We start from the raw sequence: 24,631 nt of genomic DNA, 5'->3' as shown, positions 1-24,631 counted from the left end.
GATTTGTGGTAATGTGTTACAGCAGCCATGGGAAACGAATAGCACGGAACTGGGCCTCTGAAATAACTGGAGGTGGTTGCCTTCTCTGCCCCTGAAAATCTCCTCACCTGACAGGGTCCTGCAGAGTCTGTTCCCTGCAACACACACCCCTATCTTATCTCCCAACACCACCCTTTAAACTGACTCCACTCTGGCACCCACATGGGCCTTGGCCACACACATTCCCTAATTCAGCCAAGTCTCCACATAACTGCTTCCTTCAAGAAGCCTCCCGAGATCACCCCCTCCACCACGACATCTTCCTCCTTCTCATTTCCCATTTGCACCTTAAGTTTTCTTCTCAGCACTTACTGCTACGTGTACGTGTGAGTGCGTGTGTATTTATTTCCTTGATGATTATTAGTTGTCCCCACTAGAATTTGAGCTCACTGAGGGCAGGAACCTAACTTTTCACTATTGCAGCCCCTTACATTCCGACATAAAAAGTAGTTGAAGGCTGACAACATGCCAGGCAGGTGATGGAAGGTGGAACTAGAGAGTGGGACCGGGGTAAGTCCAGGATGGGAACAAAGATGTGGATGAAATTGGAGGGGACTGGGATGAAACTTGGGGAGGAAGTGAGCTTTGAAGGGTGGGGGAGCATGTAGTACTGGGAGTGGGGTTACGGGAGAAAGGGGTGGGGCTGGGTGGGTCAGGAGCAGGTGGTGGTGCATCTTCAAGTTTGAGGGGAGCCTGGAGCTGGTAGTGGTTGTGGGACTTGGGGGTGGAGGCGGGGCGGGGGGAGGTGGGCGGAGGGAGGGGCTAGAGGTAGGAAGGTGGCGGGGCCTTCAGCACCACCCCTCACCCAGTTTTGTTAAGGATATTTAGATAAATGTTATGAAAATGTAGTTTCAACTTCACACCCTCACATTCCCTTCTAATCAAATTGTGGCCCTAAATACCTCCAGTCAGATCATCTGGAGCTGCGTCCAGAAACCACCCATGGAAGCACAGTCCTATAGGCCAAAGAGAGACAGGGGTGGTGTAGTGGTTGGGAACACAAGGCTCATATCTGAGATGCCTGGATTCAAACTCATTTAGGAATCTAGGGTTCCCCATTTATAAAATGGAAATGATAATAGAACTCACTTCATAGAGATGTCATGAGGATGAGTAAGTTAGTGTATTTAAGTTTCTTTTAAGAGTGTCTGGGGGCTTCCCTGGTGGCACAGTGGTTGAGAGTCCGCCTGCCGATGCAGGGGACACGGGTTCGTGACCCAGTCCGGGAAGATCCCACATGCCACAGAGCGGCTGGGCCCGTGAGCCATGGCCGCTGAGCCTGCGCGTCCGGAGCCTGCGCTCCGCAACGGGAGAGGCCACAACAGTGAGAGGCCCGCGTACCGCAAAAAAAAAAAAAAAAAGTGTCTGGGACATAGTAAGTGTTCAATAAACATTAGCTATCAGGTAGTGTTACAGGGGAAGGATACCCAGAGGCCTCTGGAGGAGGGGCCAGGGATGCCCTGGCATAAGAAAGTGTTTTCCCAGGGGCACAAAAGTGAAGAGAGGTGACAGCTGGAATTAGGCACTCAAATACTAGTTGAGGAGCTGGATCATGGGGAGCGGATCACCTTCAGACCTTTAAGCTGGGGCAAGTCATCAGTCAGTTTCCAGGGTGGAAAGACCTTGCTTGCCCCTGAGCATGAGCATAGTGTAGAGTGAGCCCCCAGGCTTTTGGACTTTCTGGGAAGTTGGAGGGCATCTGGGGTGGACACAGCAATGAAGGGGGAAGGAACTGGGAACCAGGGCTGGTGCTGGATGCCCTGCAATGGAAAGGAGATAGTTGCACCACAAAAAACGGTCATTCCTCCCACACATCCCGCTAGGACCTAGCGCAGCTGAAAGCCTGCTCTTAATAAAGTGAACCTAGACCCTAATTCATTTAACATATAAACTTAAAAGTATTTTTTTGCACGGTTTTGATATATACCAAATTTCCTAGGAATGCAACTGCTGTGTCCATCAAGGGAAGACTGAACTTTGTGTTGTTCATAATCTTACTGAGGCTTTTTTTTAAACCATTTTGAAAAATTACATCACCCACAGCAGCACACTAACAACATTTTTAATCAACCATAATACAGCCCTGTACGTAGAGGCCAGCATGTAACTGCTTCATTTTGCTTTGTACTGTTCTTATACCTGAGGATTGAAATACAGATCATTTTACCCCAATTACTATCCTTTCTTTTCTCCAGTTAGGGCATGACATTGGTTTTCTCAGTGCATGTAGGTCAGTTTTATTATCTCTGGATTCCATTTAAGGCAGTAAAGGGGTGATACAAAATGTTTGTTATGAAAATGGGTCTGAGAAGGCTGTGAACACTGGGCTGGCCCACCTCTAACCTCCTACCTTGTATAATGTAGGCCCTGAGGCCCAGAGGCCCAGAGGCCCAGAGAGGGCAAGAGGCCTGCTCTCATCACCCAGCTTGTCCAGCAAGCGCCCAGCCCACAACAATAGTGAACACTAAAGGCAGCGACTCTGTGGCCACGTCACTTCAAGACTGTATGTTTGTGGGTCTCTCATTTTTCCTAGCCACAAAGGCATCTGTTTTATGGAAAATGAAAATTTTTATTTATTGAAATTAGGTCATATCCCACAGTCAGCTCAATACTCCTTGGGGGTCCAGGAACCTGCCCAGCATCCTTGTCCTCAGATTTTGATCCCTGCATTTCTCACCTGGATATGCAAACACACAAGGTTTCATTTATTCACTCCTTTATTGATTCAGCAAAGAGTCAGTAAGTGATTGTTTAATGTCAGTGACTGCAGGTCACAGGAGATAAAATGACAGCTAACGTTTGCTGGGGCCTCACTAAGTATCAAACATTGCTCTCAGCAGTTCACATTGAATCCTCACACATCCCTCTGAAGCAGGAACTCCGAGGAGCTCCACTTTACACATCAGGGAATTGAATAATAGAGAGATAATCTGCCCAAGATCACACAAGCAGTAACGGCTGGGCTTCAACCCCAGGCTGAGTCCAGAGCATGTGCTCTTAAGCCATATTGTGCTGGAAACAGCCAGAAACCCTGCTGTTCACAGGGATTGTGGCCCTTGGGGAAGGCAGACATTTAACATGGCACCAGAGGGCATACACTGGGGACCGTCTGACAGAGCCTGGGTATGTAGAAAGGCCTCCTTGAGGAGGTGACACCTAAACTGAGACCAGAAGCATAAGCAAGAGCAGACCAGGGGAAGAAGAAGAGAAGAGCATTTCAGGCAGGGTGGTGAGAGGCAAGAGGGCAAAGAAGCTGAGGACCTCTAAGACGGGATTGTGTCTGAGAGACCTGAAGAAAGTGAGGGAGCACCTTGCCCACCAGAGAGTGAAAGGTGCTCCAGGCAAAGGGAGCACAAAGGCTCTGATGCAAATACGCATCTGGCACCTTCAAGGAACAGCAAGAAAGGAAGTGTGCCTGGAGCAGAGGAAATACTGAGAAGCCTAGGAGATGAGACGGAGAGCTGGCACATCTCACAGGGGTCTTGCAGGCCCTGAGACATTTTTAAAGCAGATTGAGGTGGGGAGCCACGGAAGGGTTGGGAGACAAGAGTGACTTGTTCAAGGCTTTCTAATGTGAACAAGAAGGCAGGGACTCTGTTTTGCTCGCTGCTGATCCCCAGCCGTGGAAGAGCAACGGGCCCTTGATTCCACTCAGTAAATATTTGAACAAGTAAGTGAATGAACGAATGAATAAATTAATGAAATGAGGAAACGACTCAATGAATAATTGTGAAACTGACTCCTTTCGGGATCTTTCATCCCACAGGTACCCAGCGGAAGACCCGCCCCTCCTCTCATCCTCCCCGCGCTCCCACCCCCGCTGTTAGGTTGAGGGTCCACGCTACGGCCGCCAGAGGACGCGGAGCGGCGGAGTTCTCGCACGGAAGGTTTTGCGTGAGGCACCGCATGGGGCGGGGCCTGCAGGCGGTCGCCGCTCAGCTGGACAGGGCTGACCGGTGGGCGGAACGCGCCGGCGGGGCTGAGGCTGTGCGGCGGCGCCCGGGGCGGTTTGGGCGGCGCACGGAGCTAAGATGGCGGCGGAGCGACAGGACTCGCTGAGGGAGTTCGTGGCGGTGACGGGCGCCGAGGAGGACCGGGCCCGGTTCTTCCTGGAGTCGGCCGGCTGGGACCTGCAGGTAGCGCCGCGAGGCGGGCCGCGTAGGGCGGGCTGGGGACTGCGGGGCGCGGGCGCCTGGCGCGACAAGCCCGCGGTGGCCGAAGCGCACAGTCATCCCGCCGGGCCGCGGCCCGACCCAGGCCTCAGGGTCCTGGGGCTGCTTGCCACGCGTCGCCAGCTTGGCCTGGGCGTGGGGAAACGCGGGCTAGCTCCGGCCCCAACCTGCTGTACCCGGCCTCAGTTTCCCCTTCTGCCTGGCTTTCGGGTCAGCGAGATTTGGGGCACTGCCGCAGCCCGCGTGAAGAGGGAGAGCCTGGGGGCGTGGCTGCCGCGCCGAGTCTAGGCTGCAGGCCCGGCCCAACTGACCAACTCCCCGGTGGAGCGGCGCTGGGGACTAGGTGCTCGTTCATTTCCATTTCCGCAGCCCCGGCCTCAGGCCAGGGGAGAAGCCCAGCCTAGGACTTGGCCCACGCCCCCTCCTACCTAATTGCTGGGAGAAACTGGGTAGTGGAGCCTATTCATCTTTAATAAGTAACTCTTCTGTAAAATGGGAGTCTTCGTGGAGCTTATCGTCTAGTTCAGAGCATGTATTAAGTATACGTTAAATATTTATTAGTTAAGAAGACAGTAAGATAGGCTACACGAGGCAGGGATTTTTGTAAACTGTTGAATCCCCTGTGCCTGGAAAAACGCCTGACATGTAATAGGCACTCAGTAATTAATTGTAGGAAGAATTGCATACATGTTGTTCGCCAGCCTACGTCTCAGGTAGATGACGATGATGAATATTTATTGAGTGCCTGCCATGAGCCAAGTGCTGTTCTAACTGCTTTAGGTGTTTTAAGTCGTTTAACCTGTGCGTTTTGAAGCTGAGGTTTAGGGAGGTTAAGTAACTTGCACAAGGCCTCACCAGGTGCCAAGTGGAAGAGATGGCATTTGAACTCAGTTCTGTCTGATACCAGAGCCCAAGCTCTTAACCACCATGTGCCCTGGCACTTGACATGTGATGGTTCAGTTAATCCTAGCCACACTATGAGGTAAAGAAAACTTCCTCAGTTGTATAGATGAATTGGAAGCTCAGAGGTCAAGTGATAGGCCCAAGGTCACACACCCAGGGATTAGGATTTGAACTGTGTCTGCTGAGTTCACCATTTATATGCTTCCGGAAAGCGTAAGAGTTAGATAAAGCATCACACCTGTACAGACACACAGTGTAAAGCTCCTGTGCTGGGCAGAAATACAAAATGCAGCTTCTGCCTGAAAGACCTAAAAGCTCACAGTGTTACAGGTGGCAGGTCATCAGCCCCAGTCTCCTCATGCTCTTAGTGGGGAAATGGGCTCATGCATGTGACATGACTTGCCCAGGACTTGATTGTAGACACCCCTCAATGCCAGTTCAGTGCATGTCCCACGGCAGCATACTGCCTCCTGGCAGGCCTGCTAGAGCGTGTTCTGTAAAGGCACGCTGCTTCCAACAGGCTGGTTATGTCCCACAGCAGCTCACTGCCTCCTAAAAGGTGGTGACCTTGAGGACAAGAGCCATGTCTTTTTCACCTCTGTAGACCTCATTGCTCTCTTACTTCTTTGTGCAAAGTAAGTGATAAGTAAATACCTGTGCATTGAGTCCATGCGAGAAACATCCAGTTACAAATGGCCAAAAGAGGCCCTTATTCCTTCTGTATGTACAGAGCTAAGACATGACTGCATAAATGTTAATGGATCCTCATCCGTTTTGCAGGGTTGGTGGGATGGGTGTCCCCATTGCACAGATTAGGAAACAGCCTCAGAGAGAAAGTAAGAGTAGCAATCTGGACTGACCTCACAGTTCCCAACTCCTGGCTATCACCTAAATGCTGAGAGTAAGGGCCCGAGCAGACTGACTGGGATCGAGCCTGGCTCTACTCCTTACCAACTGTGTAATCTCAGACAGCTTTCTTAACTTCTCGGTGCTTCTCTATCAGCTATAAAATGAGATCATAATAGCACTAACTACATAGGGTTCTTTAAGGATTAAATGAGTTAACACAGGTAGAGTTGTACTCAGAACAACATGGCTCATAAATAAGTGCTCAATAAATGTACACTGCTTTTACTAGATCACATTTCCTAATGAAAATGAGAACGAGGAGTGTCACCATCCCAACTTTCCTTTTTGCCTTCTTTTCCCCTTAGTAGGTGGAATTTTTTTCAGGTAATATGAAAACAAGTACTTGGGCCATTACCTTTTGGTCTTATTTTCTATGCCCCCCCACAAATGCAGAGTGCCTTGTAAGCGTGGGCCATATTTTTGTGTCTTTGCTCCTTTGTGTTCAAAGGAGATGAAAGGAGATGTGTTAGATGAAGGCCTGTTTAAGGATCCCAAGTTACTACCTCTCTGTTTCAGATCGCCCTAGCAAGCTTTTATGAGGATGGAGGGGACGAAGACATTGTGACCATTTCGCAGGCAACCCCCAGTTCAGTATCCAGAGGCACAGCCCCCAGGTAAGGGCCAACTTCAGTTATTGCTACATTGGTGTGCTTCCAGCAATGGGACAGAGGATTCAGGCCTGGGGATGTGGACCAGTGGGTTTGAGGGAGGAAGATAGACTGACTGGTGGGTAGTAGTTTCTTGCAAGACTTATTCCTTTCCTGTAGAGATTTGGGATTCTTAACTGAGTGTGGTATATGATCCAGTCCTGGAGGAAACCACAGAACCAACTTTTAAGATGTTTGGTGGGGGGGGGGTCTCTTATTTATGAAATATGAGGAGTGGTCTCTCCATTTATGGAAGTTTTTAAGTAGAAACCGAAGTACTTCCTTTCAGGGATGCTGTAGATGTAAAAGATTAGGCCAGGTGACTTTAAAAAGGCTCTCAATATTTTAGGATGCCCATTACCCTATTAAGAAGACTTAGAGAAAATAAACCTGTTTAACCCATCCTTTCCCAAATTGATTAGGGAGACCTTGTCTTATTCTGTGAAGCAGTGTTAACCTTTGCTATCCCATTTGCATCCCCTGTCCTGGCCACCCTGGCTCCAAGATTCTCATAGCCGATCACTGCTGTGATCTACAGAGTGGGATAATGCAGGTCTTCTGGGAGACAGGCAGGGCCTCTTCCTTTAAAGGTGTCTGAACTACAGCTCCCCTCTCTGCCGCAGCCTGATTTGTTTCTACTGTCTGGTGTATGTTCTCAATTTATTTGAGTTTGAATTCAACCCCAGAATACAGATACAGTGTTTCTTTGCTGGTGAAGTGATAAATTGTGTTTCTCTCTAAGGGCATCTGAGATTTAAATTACATTTCCTCCCTTTCTAGAAGGAACACTAACCCCAGTTCTCATTGCTTCCTTAACTTCTTCCCCTACCTACATTTCCAGAGGAAAGAGGTAATAGGCAGGACATCTTTTAGTTATTCATAGATGCCCACCTGTGAGGTGTCAGTGATGGCACATCAAGATGTTACTGCCTGGGACCTGGTTGATAAGGTAAGGGCTTTACTTGTAGCTGCTGATAGAGACAGCTGATTTCCTGGGGTGTGTCTTTCACAGATACCCCAGATTACTGTTGGGGTGTTGGCACAAAAATACAGAGGAGGGGACTTCCCTGGTGGCGCAGTGGTTGGCAGTCCGCCTGCCGATGCAGGGTACGCAGGTTCGTGCCCCGGTCCGGGAGGATCCCACGTGCCACGGAGTGGCTGGGCCCGTGAGCCATGGCCGCTGGGCCTGCGCGTCCGGAGGCTGTGCTCCGCAGCGGGAGGGGCCACGGCAGTGAGAGGCCCACGTACCGCAGGAAAGAAAAAAAATACAGAGGAGACGAAATTGAAACTTAGCCTCTGATGTCAGTCACATATTCACACCTGTCTTCTCTGGTAGACCCAAAGTCCTGTCAAGACAGTGGTTTATGGGACTTCCCTGGCGGTCCAGTGGTTAAGGCTTCACTGTCCAATACAGGGGGTGCAGATGCAATCCCTGGTTGGGGAGCTAAAATCCCACATGCCTCGCAGCCAAAAAACCAAAACATAAAACAGAAGCAATATTGTAACAGATTCAATAGAGACTTAAAAAATGGTCCACCTCAAAAAAATCTTTAAAAAAAAAAAAAAGACAATGGTTTATTGGAACCTGGGCTAGGAGCTTGACTGCTCACGTTCAAATCCCAGCACTGCCACTTTAGAGATTTGTGACCTTGGGCAGGTTACTTAACATCTCCAGTCCCTCAGTTTTTGTCCTCTGTCAAATGGGAATGATGATAGTGCCTACCACATGCGAGATTAAATGAGTTAATACTTACATAGCACTTAGAACACAGAACGTGTTAACTGCTATTATTGTCATTTTATTATTACCATTATTAGCATCCATTCTCATCTTCCCCATTCTTTTCTTATTTGTTCCCTGTCTCATTCCACAGCAAGTCTGTATGTTAAAAAGTAGACTTAAAAGTAAAAAAAATCAAGGGAATAGAGTTTAACACTAAGACTGCGGGGAGTAAAAGACCGAGTACACATGCAGGCCTAAAGGTCTTACTTTTTTGCTTTGGTTAAGCCTCAGACTTGGTACTGGGCTTAGGTGAAGCCAAGGAAAAGGGAGAGGGAAGGCACTGTTTGTTACATCGTTGTGCTTGTCCAGGTGGTAAATGCTGACTGCATTCTCAGGAAAAGGCAGGCTTGTGCTAGCACCTCAGAGGAATCCTTTGTGGGGCCTGCCTTTCCCCTGTTTGACCTGACTGTTGCAGGACACTTAGCCTGCTGCTGAGCTCTCCCCGACCCCACTGTCATCTTCTCACATACCCTTTCATGTCATCACTGCCTCTGTGGCAAAGCACTCAATTAGTGAGTTCCTCCTCTGACTCTAGAACAGGTGTTCTTCACGGGGAGGCCCTGAACCCCCTAGGAGGAATCTGTGGAATGGATGTCAGAAGGTCCATAAATTACCTGAAATTGAAGGTAAAAACTTATATATATATATGTAGTACCTTTTCTGGCAAGAAAATTCATAACTTTTATCAGATTCTCAAAGGGCTGTGGGACATAAAAAGGTTAACCATAGCTATAGGAGAAAGTCTAAACTCCTCAATTATAACAGCTGTCATTTATTGAGCACTTAACCAGCTGCCAGGCACTGGGTTAAGCTTTTATTGATATATATACATCTTTTTAATCCTTACTACAACCCTGTGAGGTGGGTACTGTTATTCTTCCCATTTTACAGATGAAGACACTGAAGCTGGGCATCTTCCCAAGATCACACAGCTAGCAAAACAAGGATTTAAATGTAGATCTGTTTCTGCTTCCAGCATTCAGCTCTCAGCCAGAATGATGTACTGCCTCTCCCTGTGGACTTTCACTGTCCTCCAGAATTTGCTGTGAACCTGCCATCCTCATCTTATCCCCCTTTTCCTCCTTTCTTAAATCTTTATTTCAACCAAACTGATTTCTTTGGTGTCTCAATTCTGCCTTGTTTTTGGTTCTTCTGCTTTTGTTTGAGCCTCTCATCTGACTGGACATGCCCACTCTCTTGCTTCCTTTCCACCTGTGCAGATCCTCTGTGTCCTTCCAGGTTTAGCTCCCTCCCCACCTTCTCTACTGAGCATGTTATCCCCCAACCCATAGGCAGCACGAACTCCAGTCACAACCCATATCCACATACTACTGTATGACATCTTTCCTGTGTTGTCTTGAATTCTTCTCCTGATAATTACCTTAATATTTTTCTCCCTAAGTAAGTTGTAAGTTCCTGGAGGTGGGAGGGCTAGTATTCCAGGAGCACCCACCATCTGTCTGGCTCTGCCAGATATTCTCACATATGTTCTCTTCTTACACCTCTATAACCATGGAAGTAGGTCAGGTGCTCACCATTTCACAGGTCAGGGTGCTGAGTCTTAGGAAAGGTTGAGTAACACATTTGCTGTTATAGTGGATTCAAACCCAAATTTGTCTAAATCCAAAGCTGCTGCTTCTGCCATGTGCTAGCTACCTCTCTGTGCAGTACCTCCCACCCCTGTACCGAGCACAGGGTCGAGCAAGAGGTAGGCTGTTTTTTCTTCCTTTTTTTCCTTCTTTCATTCAACCAAACTGTACTTTCTTAGAATTCTAGGGACCACCGTTGTCTGATTCTCTAAAACTATACTGTCCAGTATGGTGGCCGCTAACCTCATGTGGCTATTTAAACTAATTAAAATAAAACATTCAGTTATTCATTTGCACTTACCAAATTTTAAATGCTCAATAGCCACATGTGACTAGTGGCTTCATTATTGGACAGTGCAGGTACAGCATTCCTGTCACTGCAGAAAATGTGATCTGACAAAGCACTTTTGTGCCACTTCAGGATGCCTGGGAGATAGAGTTCTGATGCTGAAAAATTGAAATTTCTGAGACATTTTGCCAATTTGTGGAAGATACAAGACAGAGTATTCTGAAATTGGTAATGCCCCCAGGACATCCATACTGTTAAGGTAACTCTCAGAGCATTACTCCAGAGCAGTTGTTCTCAGACTTGAGCATGCATCAGAATTACTTGGAGGACTCCTTAAAACCAGATTGGTAGACACTCCTTTCAGGGTTTCTGATTGAGGAGGTCTAGGGTAGGGGCTGAGGATTTGCGTCTTTCACAATTTTGAGGGTAATACTGATGCTCCTGGTCCAAGGACCAACACTTTGAGAACTGCTGCTCAAGAGTAGTACTTGAAATGTGCTACACCGTGCATCAGCACCCCGACTGTTCACAGCACGCCCACGAGGTTGGTGCTGATTGTCTCCATTTTCACATGAGAAAATGAAGGCTTAGAGAATTTCATTAGCATGCCCAAGATCCCAGGGTTGGAGGCTAAGTTGGCATTGGAACCAAGTAAATGGACACCAGAGTCTGTGTTAGATACTGTCAGAGTCTAGGTGTAAGAACTTTTGGGGAAGGGGTCAGACCTATAGCCAGAGCAAGTGGTTTGCTCAAGCAGGTATACACATGTGTATTTGAAGGTGTTTAACGACAGAGAGAGAGAGGATTTTTTTTTTCCATAGATGCTAAGCTAAGCATCTGTGGAAAACTCCCCTGGGAAGAGTAATGAGTGGAATTAGCCTTTTAGGGCACTAGTATGGATCTTATCACTTGCATCCTTTTAAACCGTGTTGTGTAGAGCATGAAGGAATGCCCAGGAGGTTGCTCTCAGCTCACTTAGGCAGGAATGTATTTGCTACATCGGTTGATCTTTGTCCTCTTTTTTCTAGTTGGTGGAGCCTCAGAGCCTATTCTGTCCTCTGATTGTCTCCCTGAAATAAATCTTTCTTCAAGGCTGAGCTGGAGTAAACAACTCCTTCTCTAGCCTCACTAAATCTCCATTACCCTCTCCCCCCATATTAAAGAGAAACAACTTTTTTTCCCCTAAGGAATACAGAAAATGGTGTGTCTCATGATCCTTGAAAAACTAAGATTATTCCTTAAGGACAAATCTAAACTAGGGAAAAAGTGGCAGTGTAAGACAGTGTCAGAGGAGGGAGTTAACCCTTGTCATACCATGTTTAGTGTGCCCTCTCTACTGCACCCCACACAACCCTGCTTTTTTCCTAAACACTAATAAATACTTGACTGACCTACAGCAGAAGCAGACAGAGGCCTTTTCACTCATATATTCATTTCATTTTTACTTCTTGATGATTTATCCTTCCTCTAATGTGTTACTTTCACTAGTCTCTGTGCATGTGCCTGTGCTGCTTTCCTGTAATGCCCTGTTGGTCCCCTTTCCCCACCAGCCCCACCATCCTTTATCCAATTGACTGATGGTCCCCTAGTTTGTCAGCACTCGGTCCAAATGTTGCATTTTTCTGTGACGCTTTTCTTGATGTTCCCCAACCCCCACCTAGAACAGGAGACTGCTCTCACATCCCATGTGCTTCCCTCTGTCACAGCCCCTGTTGCACAGTATTTAATGGATGGTTTCCTGGCCAAAGAGCCACTAGCCTGTAAGCAACTAAAGGGTAAGAACTGTGCCTGATCATTTTATAGACTTAGCATCCAGTTCAGTGCCTGGCACACAGGCATTCCCCCAATATTTAAAAATGATATGATGAAAATCGCTATCCAGTAGTACGTTTTTAAAGTAGTACAGACCCTATCCGGTTCCCTCCTCCCCCTCTAGGAGAGCTTAAATTGGATTTCATTTTACTTCTTGATACACTTTCTAATTTATTCTTAGTCCTGTGTGACCTTGAATAAATATCATTGTTTTGCATTATAAACTTGAGAGGTTAACCCTCTTCCTATAGATCCTCTTCCTGCCCCAACCAAAAAACCTAACCTCAGTGTCCTCAACTGTTAGCAGCTGATGATGCAGATCACCTTTCTTTAACTCCCCTTGAGATCATTTTGCTCCTTTCTGTGTCTCCAGCGATAATAGGGTGACATCCTTCAGAGACCTTATTCATGACCAAGACGAGGACGAGGAGGATGAGGAGGGTCAGAGGTGAGTCTTTATTGGGGGCACAGTCCACAGGAAAGTCCATGGTAATGTACAAATCACCTAGAACAGCCTAGAAGGATAAACATGCTCGGTTATCATTAGCCATTACTACTGTGGGCTAGTCATATGCATACTAGAAACAGTTTTCCACTCCCTGTGCTTAGAAGTGATCCCTGTCCTCTTACTATTTTATTTTCTTTTGGGGTATTCTGGATTTGTTTTTGTTCTGTTTCATTTTTAATTATTAAGATAATATGTATTTATTAAAGAATATTAGGGGAAGGGAAATAAATCTATAAGGAAAAAAGCCATTCGTAATACAACCCAGAGGTAACCACGTATCAATAATATTTTTGGTGTATTTCCTTCCAGCTTTTCCTTAATTGAAAAAGCAATATATTACATAATAAAGAGAAAAAAAGGGCTTTCAAATGTATATTCCTCCAATATACAGACACAGTACTGTTTTTTGTTGGTTTGTTTTTAACCTTTAGGAATGTTATAATAAAATTAGTGTCCGTTGTGGAAAATGTAGAATAGCGTAATGAAAAAAAATGTAACACTCATCCACCCTGTGGTAACTACGGTTAATATTTTGGCATATTTCCACTAAGTGTTGGTTCTGTGTGTAAATATAGTTTGTTTATATTGTATTTTACATGGTGAAAGTCAGATGTTTGTTTCTTGCTTTTGTAGGATTAATGCTACATCTTGAATACTTCTCCAGGTCATTAAGATTCTTCATAACTGTTTTCAGTGACTATAATGGTCCATCATATGGAATGCTCGACATTTAAATCATTTCCAGTTTTTTGCCACCTTAAATATCAATGCTGTGAACATCTCTGTGTATTAATCTTTGACTACATTTCAGATTATTTTGGATAGTTTATAGAAATGAAAATACCGGGTTAAGGGCATGAATATTTTTAAGGCATTTGATCACAGATTCCTAGTTTGTAAGCCAGGGCTTTTAGATCCCTTAATAAGGATCTTACAGTCCACTGAACAGAACTTTGTCTACCTGGAATGAACAAGGATGAACTGGCTGCAGCCTCACTTCATGGGTTTTGGTTGTCCATGGAATCTGTCTTGGTCTGTCAAACATTCCTAAGGAACATTGTATAATAACCATTATGGAAATGCAGTTATCTCATCGTGGTCACTCTTTGGGAAGTGGGCTGAGAAATTATGTGTGTTCTGTTCTCTGTCTTCATCCACGTAGTGACCTTTACACTACCTCAGAACCTTCTATTTAGATACACTCAAAGTTCAGGAATAAATGTTAATTTCAGTGTTTTAATACTCCTTGAATGAAAGGCAGTGTCATCAAGTAAGTGAATGCCCAACTCCTAAATGACCTCCTCCTACTTCTCCTGTCCTGTCACATCCTCCAGGCGGTGACCTTCTTTTACTTCACATCCCGGTTACATCTCTGGTCCCTCAGCATTTCAGACCTAATGACACTGGTGCTGTTGTCCATGCCAAGGCCTAGGGTTTTGCCTTGCATTCTCTGGGGAATGTCAGGAAATGGAAGGCTGAGGCTCAGTTTTATAGGTTCTCAGTTCTCCTCACTGAGATGTGCTATTGACTTAGCTGTGAATAGGAGTGATAAGGAGGCAGCTAGCCAAGGCTACATGACTGAAGATTTTCAGATGCAGCTAAAAAAAAGTGCTAACTTCATCTCAAGCCATGCTTGGCCTATTGCAAAGCAGGTATGGGTATCTTGGGGCTTGTATTTGAGCTTCCCTGACCTCCTCCAGTACCCACTCTTCTGCATCTGCCCGGTGTATGTCACAAGAATTGCAAGGTTAGGTGAGGCTTGGGAGCTCTCGGTGCTGTATCACACCTTACATGTGTGCATTACTCTGTGCTTGTTCTTTTGCATACTTCCGCTGATTTGAACCTGATGGCCCTGACTTAAGGAACAGGTAGGTAGGGCATGTGATCCTTCCCTTCCACTTCAAAGAAGGAAAGTGAGGTTAGCTCAGTGCATTGGCTTGCCTAGGTCACTCAGTGGCAGAGCCAGCAGTGGAACCTAGCTGCTTGTACTAACCACACCACTGCCACCATTAATCCAGGGCTGCTAGTGGTAGCTGCTTCTAACTGACCATAGTGATCATCTGCTGGAAAGGTGCTGGCCGCCGGATGGTGAATTCCTAGAGTTAACGTGCTGTCGTGCATGCCTGGAATACCCTTCCCTTGTCCTTTACCTGATAAACTCATCCTCAAGATTTAGCCCAGAAGACACCCTTCTAGGAACCCTTGACTGTACTCCCCAGCTCTGTGTTCCTAGAGCACCCCTTACTGACTTCTACTGTGGCTCACACTGCAGTATGGCTGCCTGCCTCTTAAATCTGTCCCCACCTAGACAGTAAGTTCCTTAAAGATGGGCATTTGTACCCTTTGCCTCATTGCGCCCAGCTCCTAGCCCAGAGCCTGGCACATGCTCTGTTCATGTTTTCTAAGTATATTTGGTGTTAGATGTGTATTTTCTGCACAGGTTTTATGCCGGGGGCTCAGAGAGAAGTGGACAGCAGATTGTTGGCCCTCCCAGGAAGAAAAGTCCCAACGAGCTGGTGGACGATCTCTTTAAAGGTGCCAAAGAACATGGAGCCGTAGCTGTGGAGCGAGTGACCAAGAGCCCTGGAGAGACCAGTAAACCAAGAGTGAGCATAAGGGGTCGGGGTCGTTGTCTGTGTCCACAGGACTGAGGTTCCAGAGAGAGGAAAGGAGGCCTTCCTCACCCCAGTAGTGACTGAATTTGTTTTTGTTTTGTTTTTCATTTGCTCACTTCCTCTCATATGCAGAAGAGCAGTGCAGTTTCTCTTACCTTTTAACATGAAATCAAGATTTGGGGCAAAGTTTTCAAACCTATGGCCTATGGTCTGGATCAGGTTCTGCAAACATGTTTTGTTTGGCCTAACCAACCTGACTTACTCCGTGTCTTGCTTTATTTTTGTTTTAATTGAATCGGTGGCCACCTGTTTTACATACAGTCAGGATTTCTGTTTTCTTTGTGAAAATCAAAAAGTCTTTAGTGTTATCGTACACCTAGATTCTGAAATGGTCATGATTAACTAGAGCTTAGTAGCAGCCATTCCCTTTAACCAAGCAATACCCCCCCACCATTCCAGTTTTTACCCCAGTCTCTGAGTTTCCTACTCAGAGAAAGTGTACCTAGTAGTTAACAAGCTTGAGATAACATCATTGTATCTGAATAACCTGATAACTGTTGACCAACTTCTCCAGTGTTTATGAACTTGTCTTTTATAGCCATTTGCAGGAGGTGGCTACCGCCTTGGAGCAGCACCAGAGGAAGAGTCTGCCTACGTGGCCGGAGAAAGGAGGCGGCATTCCAGCCAAGATGTGAGTGTGCACCTACCTTCTCTAGGGAAGCTCGTGGACGGTTTTATCATTTTGGGGGAGAAATTAGTCCCATGTTACACGTGAATCAGCAGCCTCCGAAAGGGAAGAGGCAGCAGGTTTGCTGTATTCCATGAATGGAAAGGCTTACCTGAGAATCAAAGACAGCTCTCATCTGGCTGGGTGTGGGGGGAGGGGGGTGGCTCGTGAGTGGGGACAGGCAGAGCGGATGGACAAATAATGGCGTTTTCTGGGCATTCCATGGATCTCAGGCAGAGGGATAGTGATTCCAGGGTTCTCTGGTGGTGTGAATGTGCCTAAAGAACTTGGTCTTTAGACACCCCCCCAAGGAGGCCTGAAACGTACTTTTTGAACTTTTTCCGTATTATATTCCAGTCCTTTTTTCCCTGTGCATAGGGATCCCCCCTCTCCAATAAGTATAATCATACTGTAGAGTCAGTTTTGAGGTTTATATCGTAAACGTTTTTTTTTAATTTTATTGAAGTATAGTTGATTTACAATGTTGTATTAATTTCTTTTGTACAGCAAAGTGACTCAGCTATAAATATATATATATACTTTTTCAGTGCCATAAATATTTTCATATGACCTTGTGACCATTAGTCTCCATAATGTATTTGTTTTTAATTATTTTGGGTTTTTTTCCAAAGTAAAGTAGTCAAGCAAGGAGGAAATAAAAATCCTATCCACCTGAGGTAGCAGCTGCTAATATGCTGGTCTTTAGTCCTCTAGACCCTTTTCTGTATATATATATATATAGGGAGTCATTAACAGAAATTGTAGATATCATTTTTAATGGCTGCAAAATAGTCCACGGGAGATTTGCCATGCTACTTTAGTTGAACACAAGCTTTGTGCCAAGCACACTGGCAACCCTATAGATAAGGAAGCCACAGCTTCAGTTGAGTCATCTGCTCAGTGCCGCTTAGCTAGTGAGTGGCAAAATCAAGATGCAGACCCAGGTCTGCTTAAATCAAAGCCCATTCTCTTAACTTGTGCCATATCACTTTCTTATTTTAGGTTAATACTTATTTCATTGGTTGTTGATTGATCTCCTTGTGCATGAGTATATGTTTGTCTGTCTGGGTGTTTTAATAATGACACAGTAAAATAGTAAAAACTCGTTAATTTGCAAGTTCATGCTGGTGTGCTTGCCCGGTTCCTGACAATGTATGGACTGCTTACCTCCTATTGTCACAGGTTCATGTAGTGTTGAAGCTCTGGAAGAGTGGATTCAGCCTGGATAATGGTGAACTCAGAAGCTACCAAGACCCATCCAATGCCCAGTTTCTGGAGTCTATCCGCAGAGGGTGAGCAGAAAAGCCCTCCTTCGGATTCCATATCAGTGAGTGAGATGGCAGATGGGAAAGAAGAAGCTGATTCAAATATTTATTATTTAAGAAGTTTACATTTTTAAGCAGATTTAGCACAGTTGAGATACAGATTCACAGATCTGCTCCCAAAGCCCTGTGTATCTGCATTTCCCCTTTGGGCCTAGGACAGAGCCGAGTCACCAAATAAGATACAGGTCTCCACTCTTGACTCTGAGCAGGCATGAGAGAAGGGGGAGGCGGACAGGTAGCCACTGGAGCAGTCAACTCCCTGTGAAGCCCAACTTCACAGTTGGAACTGAGAAGTTTCTCCTCCCTTTGTAGCATCACTGTCATTCCCATCCTGCTCTTTGTGGGCCCCAGAACTGCCTTTTCTCCCACAGAGAGGTGCCAGCAGAGCTGCGGAGGTTAGCGCATGGTGGGCAGGTGAACTTGGACATGGAGGACCATCGGGACGAGGACTTTGTGAAGCCCAAGGGAGCCTTTAGAGCCTTCACTGGTGAGGGTCAGAAACTGGGCAGGTAAGGAGCAGCACAGGTGGGAGTGGGACTGTGTGGGTCACTCCTGTCGGGCCCAACAGGCCCTGTGTAAGGCTCACTTTGTATAGCTCTTTACTGTTTATTACAGAGTACTTCAGATTTTATTTTTATGGGAGGAAGAGTATGGGGAACATAGGCTTTGGCATTAACAAACCTGAGTTTAAATCTATTCTTCACTTTCTAGCCATTTGACCTTGGACTATCCAGGCTCAGTTTGCTCAACTATAAAGTGGGACTAATAAGAATCCTTACCTCCTCGATTACTGCTGGGAGGAGCACATAGAGCACTGCCCCACAGTGAGCAGTCAGTGTAATCAGTAAAGGTAACACATTGCTGCTTTGACTCGGTAGTCTAGGTGTCCCGGGCAGGGATAACCTTCTGCATGGCTTAAAGGCTGAAACAGACACGTGTATTCAGGTCACTTGAAATGGGGATTCAGAGGAGAAAGGAATCCTGGACTCTTGCTGGCAAGCCTGCAGTGGCATCGTTTAGGATCCAGGGAAGCTCAGAGACATTGTTGCCCCTTTGCAGCCTGCTGCTCCACTGTTATGGCAGCTCTTATCTCTATTTCTTTGGTCCTGCCTGAGACTCAGTTTGTCATTTCCTGTGAAATTTTTGCCACGTGTCCTCTGCCACTATCTCTATCTTGCATTCAAACCCCTAATAGGATCTGACTGGTTGATAGTCCCTATTACCTCTGATAGGCAGGGTTCTCACACCAGATCCTTGACCATCCCACAGACAGGCAGCCTTCTCTCAGGGACCCACTCAGCTTTGGCCATGCATGGGGTCACTTCGTCAGTATCCTTCAGAGAGATATTTGCACACGAGAGGCACTCAGCATGGTGACCCTCCCCGCCAGTACCATCCTTATTTTACAAAGGGAAAGTTGAGGCTCTTGGACTTTAAGGGATACCCTTAGGTGCTCCCTATGGTAGAGCTGGGACTGGAATCAGGCCTTCTGATTGGCATTTCTCCCCACACTCCTACACAGCAAGACACCGTTTCTGACCTAGCTCTGGCAGCTCTTGAATTAGGCACTGCCCTTGCTCACCTCACCACCATCTGCAGGAATCAGAGTGTGGTCTGCCAACAGCTGTGCTCTTTGAGCTTCTGGCTGGCCCTCTCCTAGAATCCCCTGCCTCCCTGCTGGCCATTCATGCCTCATCAGGAGCAAGGGTCATAGCTCAGGACATTAGAGACCAATAGATTGTGGTTTACCAGGACCAAAATAGTTAAGTCCACCCTGCTCATCATTTCATCTACCACATCGGGGCCTGTGGGTTAGTCCGGGACAGCTGTTCTCTGATCCATCTGTGACTTACCTGTCAGCTGTGGTAAGCTTTGTAGAGCACCAGATAATTTTTTTCCGTATATTATTAAACTAAAATGTGTTTATCTTTAAAAAAAAAATAGAAAATACAGATAAAGAATAAAAACTGTCCCTAAACCTAACACCAGATATGTCCAGTTAGTATCTGGGAAGTATCCTTCCAGTCTGTATACGTGTATGGGTGTGTGTGTGTGTGTGTGTGTGTGTGTGTGTGTAAAAATAAATGTTCTATCACCTGTTATTTTGCCTAATCAGTGTAGTATGGCTGTCATTCCAGATCAGTAGGTGTATTTCTACATTTTTTTTTTTTTTTTTGGCGGTACGCGGGCCTCTCACTGTTGTGGCCTCTCCCGTTGCAGAGCACAGGCTCTGGACGCGCAGGCTCAGCGGCCATGGCTCACGGGCCCAGCCGCTCCACGGCATGTGGGATCTTCCTGGACCGGGGCACGAACCGTGTCCCCTGCATCGGCAGGCGGACTCTCAACCACTGTGCCACCAGGGAAACCCTACAATATTATTTTAATGCTAACATAAGTTTCTATCTTATGTATGTGCCATAATTTAACCAGTCCCTGATGTTAAACGTTTAGGTGGCTGCCAGTATTATGAACAACATTACAATGAATATCTCTAATTAAATCTTTATATACCCCTTAATGTTGTACTAGAAGTAAAATTGCTAGCTCAAACGATCTTCATATTTTTAAGATGTTGTCAAATTGCCCTCCAGAAAGGTTGTATCCGTCTTTCACCCACCAGTAGTTTTAAGGAAGGGTCCAGAGCACCGTGCAGTTTGGGTTTGTCTGGTTTCATGATACTAACAGAAAATGCTTCTACTATTGGAAAGTCTAACTCTATTATGTATGAAGACTCCACATCTCAAAAAATTAAGATGTTTTTAAGGAGTCTGTTTTAGCAGGCTGGGAATACTTAGTGCAGGTGATGAATCAACAAGTCGAGACAGAGCTTGATAATCAGATGTGATGCTTGTCAGCTAAATAAATGTTCATTGCCAGTACCAGTACCAGTACCAGTACTTTGATTTTATTTCAGTTCTAGCTTTTAATGAAAAGTGAGCTAAAAAAATGTTTTATACAGCTAAGGGAGATGGACCGTTAGCTTTTCAGTCTAAACTAGATGGACAGCTCTTTTAGTTTTTCCAATAAATTTTACTATGCTTTCCATTGTCTTCTTGTTAACTAAAATGATCAGGAAGCCAAAAGTTTAAGAAATTTTTCTCAGGTTTGCCTCAAAAATCAGTCAATGCTTGTTTTTTCTCCAATTACCTAGAAAAATAAAGTGAATAAATAGATTTTTCTCAGTTCAGAAATTTGAAAAAGTTCGTTCAGTTGCATGAAACTTTTTTTATTTTAGGCTTTGCATTTGTTTGTTTGGATGGGAACTAATCTGAAGATTTGGGAAGCCTGCATTTACTTGATTTTGAGTACCAGACACCCAAGAGTGCACTTGGGATGGGGGTGAAGGGTGACACTGCTGCCAGGATGAGCTTTGTCCCCTCACCATGCTTTCTGTAGTGGTCATCTTTGTAAAGCAGGTGGCAGGGTCTCAGGAGGTAGCATTGTGGCAACAAAGCACCTTAGTGCCCAATTTATTCCCACTACAAAGGAAATGAGCAGTCAGGTAATTCAGCTTCTCTCTCATTCAGGCCTTTCTGGCAGGCAGTAGCATCAGTGAGTACCCATCATGTACTTGGAATTGTTATAAACAGTTGAGGGACAGGCTGCCTAGAGTCTAATTAGAGAGTTGACCTAATGCCCTTAAAACTAATGAACAGAACAGAGTAGATCTTAGGCATTTACAGGTTCAACATTTAACTTTCCACTGTTTCCAAGCATCTCCTCAGGCCCGTGGTGGTGTAATTTATCTGTGTCTCAGCTCACATTTGAGTCCCACGTGCTGTGAGGCTGATCCATAGAAGCTCCTCTCATAGCCAATAAGTGTGGCCAGGTTTCTCTTCTGAGCTCCACTTTGTAATTCTCTAAGCCACTATTTTTCATGTTTACAGAAAAGAGTAAGTTCAGCTTTCAGTTCTTCCTTGCTAATTATTTGCTCTGGGGCAACATTTCACTGTGTTCAGATGAAAGAATCTGCAGGAGGTTAACAAGCGTAACATGAACGAAAGGACACGGTGATCAAATAAGTTTGCCTTAACCCCACGATCTCTCAAGGCCTTCTTTAATATGTTAGTGGCCTGTGATGCTGTTGGTATAATATGTGGCATTTCCAAAACCTTCCTGGAGATAACTCAAGGGACTAGGGTCCCGGGGAACACACTTAGGAAAGCACTTTCAGTTGGATTTCCTAAGAACCCTTTTTAGGTTGTAAGGATCAGAGGGAACGGTGAGGTGTATGAATTAATCTAACTAGAGGCTTTGGGTGGAAGCAAGGGAATTCTTATCCAATGGCCTCTGTTCTCTGCATAGGTCTAGGCCAAGATATCTGCTAAGAGAAAGACTGAGAATGAGATACATAGATGGTTTACAGGAGAGAGATGAAGCCTCCAATGGTTATGGAGAATTGGGAATTCGTGTGCATTTTGTGTTTGTCAGCCACCCTGAGTGTAGCACCCCTTTAATCCTCACAAGAGTCCTTGTTAAAGAACCTTGTTACTACCCTTGTTGAAACTCAGGGAGCTTAGATAACTAGCCCAACACTACCTTAGCTAGTGGGTAAATTCATACCCTGGTCAATGTCATTCCAAGATCTGAGCCCTCAACACTGCAGTAGGAACTGTGTCCTGTTCATATTGTATAATTAATCCCTGCGGTGCCGGGCACTTAGTTGGCTTTCCAGAAATCTCAACCACCTCCTGATAGTTGACACATGAGTATGAGATACTCACATGAGTGAGGTTGCACTGGGGCAGGCAGGCCTGAAAACTCCCATCAGAGGAAAAGAGTCTGGACTTGTCCCTTACATTCCAGCAGTCACCTGCCAAGCTGTGTCATGCCTACCTCAGCTGCAGACTTGGAGTGCCCCCTCCCCATTCTGCCCTCAGCCTCTCACTGAGGCTAAAACTCATCCTGGTCTGTTGGATCCTCCAGCGTCAGATCCCAGTTTCTCCTGGCCCAGGCTGTCGTGCATACTGCTTTCCTCCCTTCAAGCCCTTGTTCAGTTGTGGACACCAAGAAAGAAGGGGGTTGGTAACTTGCCCAACTCCAGGAGTGAGGGAGCTAGCAATAATTTGGGGGTTGAGGTGAATTCCGCTGGACCTCTGAGTTCCACCAGGACAGGGATTCTGTCTTGAACACTCCTTATATCAGTAACAACAAACAGCACCAGACGTAACAAGTGCTCAGTAAAAATCTGAGACAGGATTCCCCTCTTGTGTGGGGCCTTGTTTCTGTTTGTGTCCTGACGCTATCCTCTCTCCTCAGCACTGCACCCCCGGTGTTGAATACCAGCTCTCCAGCCCAACAGGCAGAAAATGAGGCCAAAGCCAGCTCTTCCATCTCAGTCGATGAGTCGCAGCCTACCACAAACATCCAAATACGGCTTGCTGATGGCGGGAGGCTTGTGCAGAAATTTAACCACAGCCACAGGTACCTTGCATTATGTGGCCTGGCTTATTCTAAGAGGGTCCCAGAAACTCCCACAGACAGGTGAGAAGCAGGGAGCAGTTCTTCCTCCTAAACACCAGCAGGCGCTCCGTGCTTTCCCCAGAGGAGGCAGTGGGATAGGAAGGTATGGAAGTCTGAAGCCTTTGGTTTGGTCCCCTCTTCCATTAAGTGCGGCCAGTGACTTGCTCCCTCCCCTGTGTGGGTCTCATTCCTCATCTCTAAAATTAAGGGATCGGATTCCTCAGAGGGGGTTTTTTAGCCACCAAACAATTTGTTCAAAGGAAGTTTCATGCTAAAGCCCAAGTGTAGAACAGATAAAATTTGAACTGCTGTGGTTGATGGAGGGGAGAGGGGATGCAGTGCACCCTCCCACCCACCTGGCTTCCTCTACCTCCCTGCCCGCCAGCAGCCTCTGAAAACCACTAGGCTACTAAGGTCTCTTCTAGATCTGGACTTTGAGAATTCTAGAATACCTGTTCCATCTCAGATCATCTGGGATCAAAGCGACTGTGCCTCCCCAATTTAAAGATGGGGAAACTGAGGCACAAAGTGATGAAGGGATTAGCAGGGGAGGACTGTTGCCAGTAAAGATATTTGGCAACTCCTTTTTCTAGAATAGCAGTGTCTAAATTTCATCAATCATAGGCCACGTAAACCAGAACCCACATGTGGGGCCCAGGGGATGGCTTGCCAATCCTTGAGTGTTGACAGGCTTCACATGAGGTTGGTTGTGAAACAAGTTTGATTAGGATTACAGAAGAGGGGTCAGGCAGAGAAGCCTCTAGGAAGAGGGACCCAAATGTGGGCAGGGAGCACAGCATGATGAAGAACTGAAATGGGGAGGTAGGAGAACAGGGGCAAGGAGGGTGGTGTAAAATTAGGCAGGCCTCAGGACCACAGTCAGGAGATTGCTGTTTATACCAGGGAAAGGGGGAGCAGCTCTGAAGGGTTTTAGACAAAGGAGTGACATGAGCTCATGTGGTTCCAAATGAGAGCTTTGGACACTGTGGAGAAGGATTGGGCAGGGGAGGGGACCTGGGGATATGATACAGCTTCCTGAAGCGGGGGGTGGGGGCGGCAGAGAAGAACACTGCTCACCCACCTCCCCACTACCCCCACTCCACCAGGATCAGCGACATCCGACTCTTCATCGTGGACGCCCGGCCGGCCATGGCTGCCACCAGCTTTGTCCTCATGACCACCTTCCCAAACAAAGAGCTGGCTGACGAGAGCCAGACCCTGAAGGAAGCCAACCTGCTCAATGCCGTCATCGTGCAGCGGTTAACATAACTGCCTGGCCCAGCCAGCAGCCTCATCTCCTTCCTGTGTCCCCGACGGCCAGCTGCCCCATGGAGACCACCCCTCCACCCCCTCCCGCACACCCTGCAGTCCAGTGCCACGTCTCCTCCATAGCTCTGCGTTCTTAGATCTCAGTTGGACATTTGTTTTCTCCTTAGTTGCATTTCCTGGGTTTTTGTGACGATCGATGGACTTTAAAGAAAAAAATAAAAACAACCAAAAAAATGGAAGGAATATCACCAGCATGTTATACAGAACCTCTCCCACTGAGGCAGGCTTTGATTATCGTAAAATCATATTTATGTCTAAGGTGTGTGGGGAGGAGTTTTCCATCCCCTCTGCGTAAAAATTGCATGTGGCACACAACACCCACCCACTAGTGTGTCCCCCCACTGCCCCCAGGATGACTAGTGGAGGATTTCCCCTGTGTAGGGAAGGGAGTGGGGGGACTTACAGAAAAAGGCTTTTGCAGCCACTCACTTCCACAAGAACAGATCTCTTGCCTGGATAAAACTGAGCAGCAACAAGAGTCCCCTGAAGCATGAGGTCAGATCCAGAGGCACACAGCCTCT

At 46.4% G+C, this 24,631-nt stretch overlaps 1 protein-coding gene across 3 annotated transcripts; it reads left to right on the top strand.

Annotated features, from left to right (window-relative positions):
- The first annotated feature begins 3,862 nt into the window (after positions 1–3,862).
- On the top strand, positions 3,863–24,289 carry NSFL1C (NSFL1 cofactor). Of its 3 annotated transcripts, XM_033433384.2 has the most exons (10): positions 3,879–4,175; positions 6,540–6,637; positions 12,517–12,591; positions 14,487–14,519; positions 15,092–15,257; positions 15,865–15,957; positions 17,176–17,285; positions 17,690–17,827; positions 22,578–22,742; positions 23,888–24,289. In XM_033433384.2, exons 1-10 carry the CDS (start codon positions 4,071–4,073, stop codon positions 24,048–24,050), a joined length of 1,146 nt encoding a protein of 381 aa, XP_033289275.1. In that variant the 5' UTR covers positions 3,879–4,070; the 3' UTR covers positions 24,051–24,289. The 3 variants fall into 3 exon arrangements, with proteins under 3 accessions (XP_033289277.1, XP_033289275.1, XP_004272708.1); XM_033433386.2 differs by lacking the exon at positions 17,690–17,827 and having other exon boundaries at positions 3,863–4,175; XM_004272660.4 differs by lacking the exon at positions 14,487–14,519 and having other exon boundaries at positions 3,885–4,175.
- The last annotated feature ends 342 nt before the right edge of the window (positions 24,290–24,631 follow it).

This window comes from Orcinus orca, chromosome 16 (genome assembly GCF_937001465.1).
Source record: "Orcinus orca chromosome 16, mOrcOrc1.1, whole genome shotgun sequence".
Lineage (NCBI taxonomy): Eukaryota > Metazoa > Chordata > Mammalia > Artiodactyla > Delphinidae > Orcinus > Orcinus orca.
The sequence above is the reverse complement of the archived record's forward strand: the minus strand, read 5'-3'. Positions and strand labels throughout refer to the sequence as shown.